We start from the raw sequence: 7,500 nt of genomic DNA, 5'->3' as shown, positions 1-7,500 counted from the left end.
AGCTATTTTTTCAGAACAATCAAGGTGGCGAAGAAACAACAGTAGTGGATTACATTGGATTTATTGGAAGCCCACTGGATACTACCAATATGGAGGATTTTAAACGGGTAATTTGAGGAAATAACAAAGATTATTTCTATGATAAAGCCAGTGTTATAAGAAATTCTCTCTGCTGTATTTTGTGTGAATGAATGAATGAATGAACTTTATTTATACACTGAAATAATGTTGTCCCTTCTCAAAAACGCTTTGTGTCACTTGTTTCCCGAATAAATAGCACAGCAGTTCACAGATTCATTTCTTCCTTTTTTTTTATCAAACAGTATTCAGTATGCATGTATTTTTCGATTTTTAAGGCCAGATAACTGATAAAATTTAATTGATCCGTTTGTTTGCCCACATTTCCACACAGAGAACATTGATGTTTTCTGAGTTCTTCTTGAGTTCTTCGGATGGCCAGATAATCTGTCTTATGCATGTATATAAGGAATATTTCTTTTGAACAGATGATTTGCCCTGTGGGCCGATCATTCGTCCCACTTTTTAAGGTGGTTCAAATCAGTTTCAACACTTCAAGACTCTGTAACTAACATTTAGGAGGATTGATAGTGAAGTGTTTTTTGTATCAAAAAAATGCTTCTTGTCATACATAAAACGTGTCATTAAACATGTAAAACTTGTGGCTCTTTAAATAAAACATATTAGCTTAGACATAAAACCTGCTACAAAATATAAAACTTGTCATGCTGTATATGAAACATGTTTGAAAACTTAAAACTTGTCATGCCATATATACAACTTGTTTGAAAATATAAAGCTTGTCACGCCATACACATGTATATAAAACTTGTTGGAAAATATAAAACTTGTCATACCATATATAAAAACCCAGTACTGCGCCAAAGGGCGCGGCACTGGGTTCCAATAGGCATATTGCGTGAAAAGTTATTGGTGTGACAAGTTTTATTGCAACAAGTTGTATGTGGCGTGACAAGTTTTATATTTTCAAACATGTTTTATATACAGTGTGACAAGTTTTATATTTTGTAGCAAGTTTTATGTATAAGCTAATATGTTTTTTTTAAAGAGCCACAAGTTTTATACATTTAATGATAAGTTTTATATATGACAAGAAGTATTTTTTGATACAAAAGGCATTCCATAGATTGACCATGCAACGCTGTATCGTCAAACAGTTATAGTACCGTGTGAGACAACAACTAATGCTTGACCTACAGTTGTAATGCGCTCAATATTTTGACACACATGACGTGTTACCATATCAACAGGAAACCCATTTGAAACACCCTATATTTTATCTTTAAATGCCTCGAAAACGAACTATATATTTCTTCTCTGGAGAGGATTCAAAGCCACCCTCACAATTGGAAGATTTAATGTGGCATTGAATCCGCCCGAGAGAATATTTTGTTAATTTTGTGGAGAGATTCATTTTAGCCTGATGATCTTTTCCCCAGCAATAAATAAATAGTGGTCAACGGTTCGTTTTTGTGGTTTTTGAAGCAATAATTGGGGTTTCATATGGTTAGATAACATCGTGCATTCATAGTTCTTACAAAACAGTCTTGAGAGCCTATTGTAATAAACTTGCGCTAAGCCCATAGTCAAATAACAATTATCACATCTCTGTGATATTTAAGTTTGTTTCATGTGTTGATTTGTGTTTGTTTGTTTGTTGTATTTTAGGTGGCTGGAAAAAAAGGAGATAGACACTGAAGAGTCAAAAACTAAAAAGAGAGACCTTTCTTATTCATATAATTTACTCGTCCCTCGCGCGCTTACGTTATTGCGGCTGGTTAAGGCCGGAGGGTCTTTAGTAGAGGCTAGTCTTTCTCTAACTGAAACGTCCAAGGTGACTTTTGCACTCGTTATGCAAAAAAATGCTCGTGATTACAAAATCACTCCCAATTCAAGAGAATCAACTGCACTTGACTTCAAGACTGCATCGTCCCGTAGAACTTATTTATGAATAGCGGGGTGTTTCTTATTCTTTCAAATTTGGTCAGTGAATAAATCGAACGATCTGCCAAATAAATAAAAAAAGATTTTTAAAACCAAATGTTCTAGTTGCAGACGAAAAATTTCATTTCGTGTTAAGACATACTGCGATATTCTTAGCCTGAGAGAACAAAGAGTTAATGTAACATTGTTAATTTAAAAAAAAAAAGGTCTTTCCTAGAATAACATCACGAGGTCTGAGATGGGAAAAATCAATTACTTCCTCAGAAGAAAAACGTATGTACTGTATAGTTCAAAGAGTGCTCCATTGCTGAGATTTCGAAACGGATATGGAGTTTCCATGCGTAGAAACAACTCAACGACGAATGTGAATTTTCACCTCTGCAAGAACGGCAGTCTCAAGGCGTGGATACATAGGAAGTTGAACTCTCGAATTTCTTGTTGAATACTATAAAATTTGAAAGAAAGCCGGAGAACCTCGATGTCTTGCGTTTTCTCCTTTTGTCCATTGTTCAGCGCGTTCTAACAAAACTGATGTGCATGGAGAACATCCCTAAACGACAACTCAAGGGATCCACTTTACCAGATCTTAATTTCGATTGAAAGTCCATAATGATCTGAAACCTCATCCCCACTTCCTGTTACAAGTTTAAGAACTTGTTTCCGGATTATTTTGACGTTGGAACTCTTGAATATCGCATCATAACATCCACCGTCAAAGTTGGTCTCCATACCTGGCGGAAAAACCGACTGAAGTCCAGTTTCGTTCATAGAGTTAAGCAATTCTATATGCTCCTGGCTTCTGCCAAGTAGAATTGGAGATCTATTGTTGATGTTAAAGTCTCCACCGACGATTACGTGAGAAGCTGGTGGTATTTTTTTGAGTTCTTCAGCCAGCTCATTAGCTTGATGTGTTCTCGTCTTTGCCTGGATGTGATCCAGGTGTGTGTTAACAACAAAAAGATGCTGGGAATTAATGATATATTCTCCAATAACAAAGCCCCTGTAGTGCCTAACTTGTAAAAAATCGAAGGAATAATGATCATATTGTTTGGCGGCCAGTCTTGCAAAGGGGAAACGGCTAAATATAACGATTCCTCCGCCATTTCCAACATACGGCGCAAGAAAGTCTCGTAAAGATGTCCTGTAGTGAAATCCACGTTTAGTCATTTCTGAGACTACAAGTGAGGCGCATTTTGGAAAGAGGGTTATGCCTACGTTTAAGATGTACGCTTCTTGTATTAGAGCAATATCAAAATCTTTTAATCCTTCTGCAAGAGCCTTGATTCGTTTATCGAGTCCCCACATGGACCGAAATCCAAAGTGAAAACACCACAAATTGTAGCTCACTATTCGAAGGTTACGTTCTCTTGTGCTGGGATCTCTTTCAGCGGTGACGCTGTTTAAGAAGCTCTCATCATCATCTCCCAAAAAGAACTTCCCCGCTAATAGCAGGATCGTTCCCACCAACACCAAGGACACGATTGGACCTCTTTTACACGGATTCATCTAAAAGGAAACAAAGCTATCAAGAAACTCCTGCTACCATAAGAAGGAAAGAAAATGCAAGGATCGGCCTTAGACTATATAACGACGTGAATAGCGAAATGGGCAATCTTGACAGTGCCAATATTGCTGAAAATAGTCCTATGATACTTGGTTCTATGTTAAACTGTATATAGGTTTGAGCCGGCGTGTATAAACTCCTTAGGTATAGTAACAGAAGGCAACAGTGGAGCATTTGCCCATGTACTAACGTGATAAATGTTGGACTGAACTCGAGCTCCTGCTACAGAGGTCTCGAAGTCCTGGCAACTTTTCGGACCCGAAAGGCCGTTTCTGACTCGTGACAAGTTGATTCAGTTTCAATAGATACAGCCACTCAATTTACGTTTTTCTTACATTGTAAAATACCTTATCAAATCGATCCACGGCCCCACTGGGACTGAATCACTCGCTGACGTTACTTAGTCGTGTACTAAATGAATGGTTTTGGCACGTGTGCTGTTATTCTTCAGAGTTTCAAATTTGTTGACTATTTTTTATATTTGCATGGTGATTTTGCACTCAGGGGTAATGAGTACATTCAGAGAAACTTCAACTCAAAAGAAAAAAACCTGAAATTAATTATTTTAAAAATGTAAGGCATAGGAAATTTACGTTACGTTGGCTTGCTTTTGAGTGATACTCAATTATGCAGGTCAAACTGGCAATTAAATTATTAAAATTTCGTATTAATATATGACAACAGGGCAAAAACAGTTCTTGCTGATATGTGTACCAGTCAAAGCCAACAAGTGGTGCTTTCCGGTTTAATATGACATACTTATTGGATTAATTTACAGACCATAAGTTTCATGTTTTTTCCTTTGTGACGTGAGATGTGCTCGAGATTTAGCACCGTGTTTAAGTGAAACAGCCTGATGTTTCCAGTTTCACGTAAACGCGTTGCTGTTCTTTGCAAATACTGAACTAATTCGTGCACTTGGCAAAGCAATATCAGTAAACTATCAGTAGGAAATGGCAACAAGTTATAGTGCATCACTAACACAGCAAAAGTAAGTTTTCCGATGTTTCCAAAGGTCGTACACGTGGCCAACTTATACATACATACATACTTTATTGCAACTCCCTAAAGAGGGTTTTTCAGTTACAACTTATCGCGTACAAATCTTGGTAGCATATTTCACCGATTGACTCAAGAACGGGGTATCGCTAAGCCCTGAAACTGGCCGCTTTGTGATCTTGTCGAAAATGTAAGAGTCCATGCAATGTATCAGTTTATTAAACGGTGAGCCGCGACGCGTAACTGGAGCTTGAACACGAAATGTCCGTCAGCTGTTGTCTTCCTGTTCCTGTACTTTTTTTTGTCCACTCACTAGTTGACGCATTTATCAGGGTACAGTTGAATAAATCGAAGAAGCCTCAAGTTCATGTTCTTTATGTATACGTGGTGTTCGTGCGAGGGAAGAGTTATAACAACTTTTTAACTTAAATGTGTTTTCTAGTGGAAGTATTTTAATTGCATCGCTCACTGAAACTTGTTGATCTGAGCCACTCACCATGCAGGTATTTTGCAATCTTCCTTGAGAAGAGAAGCGCTTGTGATCAGACGAGGAAATACACAGAGGTTGAATCTCACAGGCGCCATATTTAAATCGTAATGCAGTGTGGGACGGTTGATTGTTTATGTAACAACTAGACGCTCAATGAGCGTAAACTGAGTTGAACTAATTATCAGTCGGGAAACGAAATACTACTTATTGCTGCTGCAGTGAATGACCCTGATGTGAACGAACGAGGCAGCTCTCCAATCGCGAGAACACATTTTTCATCGAAACGCAAGGAATTGTGGTCAAAGGCGCACCGATCTGATGTGATCGTGAATCTGTCATGCCTCGACGTCGGATTCGTATCGCAATGCCCGTATTTCCCCGTATTTCCACGTGTTTTGCAGTTGTGCATGTTGGTTGCTCGGCAGTTTTCTTGGCGCTTCGCTGCTGCGTTAAACTCTTCGAGAAATAACTTAGAAACTATGTACCGCACAGACCTGGGAATTAGAGAGGTGATTGAAAGATTTGCTTCCAACAACATGCCAAATTCTTGGCTTTTTTCATTTAACGATTTCATATTTATTTTCTTGTTGCTTGACAGTGTAAACGATACGAGAAGCAAAATGAAAAACAGAGTATCATACCGTGCATCTTAATTACATCATTCGTGCATAACCACAATTCCTTGCTTCTTGACAGGTATTTTCCTTTACGTCTCATGTTATAAAGATAATCAGAAGCACATCACCTTGAAACGTGCAACTTGCAACTCTTCCGAGTCCTTAGAACAAAGCTTGGGATTTTAGGACACCAATGTCATCCCAAATATGGACAGAAACAAGATAGAAGCTGCACGCGCAGGAAAATGCAGGAGCTACGGTAACATCCAAATAAAAAAATTAATAAACTCAAAAAACCCCAGCTCTAAACCAGAGTTAAACGCTTCAAGGTAATGAGCTTCTAAGATAATACAATAATCTATTGCATGAATTTCAATTGATAATATTTACATCCATATTCAAATGAGGGTCAAGCCATGTGCATAAATTACGGACTGATGGGGGAAGGACTAACATTATGGTCGCCGCCTCTGACATCATCAATGGACACTTGCTAGCTGCTTCCGCAGTCCGACAAGCAAGAATTCGGTCTTATTATCATTTAGCGCTAATTTCTTCTCACACATCCAATGTCGGATGTCTCCGTCGGATGCAGTCCTTTTCGACAGAAATAGGGAGCTTACGAAATGAGGACGACGACGGCTACGAGGACTTCATTCAAAAATACGAGTTCGCGTTATTCATATCGCTACGAACCTATTTCATGTCGTTTCGCGTTAAAAATGTGTGGTAACTGTTGAGGAATTAAACTGGTATGAGTGGGTTGGAAGGTAGAGAGAGAACTGAAAATTCCTCGTCATGTGCTAACGTCCTCCACAGAACCTTGAATTTGGTCATTTCACGTCGTCATTTAGGAAATGACGGCAAAGAAATGGACCAAAATGTAAAACGCACGTGCGGAGCGTGCATAACCATTGTTTTTTTTCTCACTAAACCTATTGTTTTGTAGCGTCGTCGTTTCGTAAGCTCCCTAATAACGGAGGCGGCAGCCTCACCACTGCTAACGTTTGGACAAAATGACAGATACATTTGCGTGTCGTCCGCGTAAGCATGTGAGGTTAATTGGCAAATGAGACTCCAGAATAGAAAATCACATGTGTAAATAGTAAACAAAAGCGGGCCGTGGCATGAACCTTGAGGAACAATCCATTTAAATCAAATTGCTGCGAAAGCGTGTCCTTTATGCACACTGAGATCTCCCTTCCAGATACGACTTGAACCAGGAAAGAGCAGTACCGCAAACACCCACAATATCGTGTCCGAAGGGTTTGGCCCCTACTGAAAAAGATGCATCCACAAACGTGACATGTTTACTAATCGTGCAAATCAAAAAGATAAAAGAAAAATTATCAATCACTCACGGAAGAATTATTTATTTAACAAAATATCAATAAAACGTTTGGTACGAACATCACAAAAATATAATTTTCGTTTATATGAATGACCTCTATAATTCCTTCAACATCTCGACTTGCAGGGTGGTAGCATCTCTGATATCGAGGATTGGAATATAATTAAGGGCAATCTAGTCCTAAAGATTCATGTCTCTACTACATAATATGTCCCTAACGCTGAACTACCTGACAAAAAACTAAAGTTTATGCCCTGGCAAACAGCTTATCGATTCTACTGAGATAACTTTAACATAGGATGCACGTGGGGTATGTAAAATTCGAGACAATCAAGCAAATCCATCTGATCGAGTGAATATTTACAGTTCTGAGATACTCTGAGGCTACGGACGAAAAGTTTGCTACTTGCTTTTTGATTTGAGTATCCCGATTATTCGGACGATTCACAAGGGTGACATAAAATAACTTCGAATTGTTCTTGCGTTCGATGAGCTA

General features: G+C 38.5%; 3 protein-coding genes across 5 annotated transcripts in view; 1 reads left to right on the top strand and 2 right to left on the bottom strand.

Moving 5' to 3' along the window:
• LOC138008217 (thioredoxin-like protein 1) overlaps positions 1-2,080 on the top strand; it is a 15,660-nt gene extending 13,580 nt beyond the window's left edge. For both annotated transcript variants that reach the window (XM_068855474.1, XM_068855475.1), the window contains exons 3-4: positions 3-107; positions 1,708-2,080. In XM_068855474.1, the coding sequence (XP_068711575.1) occupies positions 3-107; positions 1,708-1,737 (135 nt within the window). In that variant the 3' untranslated portion in view covers positions 1,738-2,080. The remainder of the gene's footprint in view (positions 1-2; positions 108-1,707) is intronic.
• Positions 2,081-2,219: 139 nt separating this feature from the next.
• LOC138008209 (sphingomyelinase C-like) lies at positions 2,220-5,111 on the bottom strand. Its single transcript, XM_068855463.1, has 2 exons — positions 5,043-5,111; positions 2,220-3,489 (listed from the first exon to the last, which is right to left on the bottom strand). The coding sequence occupies exons 1-2, from the start codon at positions 5,043-5,045 to the stop codon at positions 2,560-2,562; spliced, it is 933 nt and encodes a 310-aa protein (XP_068711564.1). The 5' UTR covers positions 5,046-5,111; the 3' UTR covers positions 2,220-2,559.
• Positions 5,112-6,246: 1,135 nt separating this feature from the next.
• LOC138008194 (uncharacterized) overlaps positions 6,247-7,500 on the bottom strand; it is a 148,655-nt gene continuing 147,401 nt past the window's right edge. The window contains exon 28 of one of the 2 annotated variants that reach the window (XM_068855437.1): positions 6,247-7,500. This exon is cut by the window's right edge and continues 385 nt beyond it. The gene's annotated coding sequence lies outside the window, so the exon portion shown is untranslated. The other variant, XM_068855438.1, reaches the window with a different exon arrangement.

The sequence above is a fragment of the Montipora foliosa genome, chromosome 6 (genome assembly GCF_036669935.1).
Source record: "Montipora foliosa isolate CH-2021 chromosome 6, ASM3666993v2, whole genome shotgun sequence".
Taxonomy (NCBI): domain Eukaryota; kingdom Metazoa; phylum Cnidaria; class Anthozoa; order Scleractinia; family Acroporidae; genus Montipora; species Montipora foliosa.
This window is presented reverse-complemented; position numbering and strand designations above follow the sequence as displayed.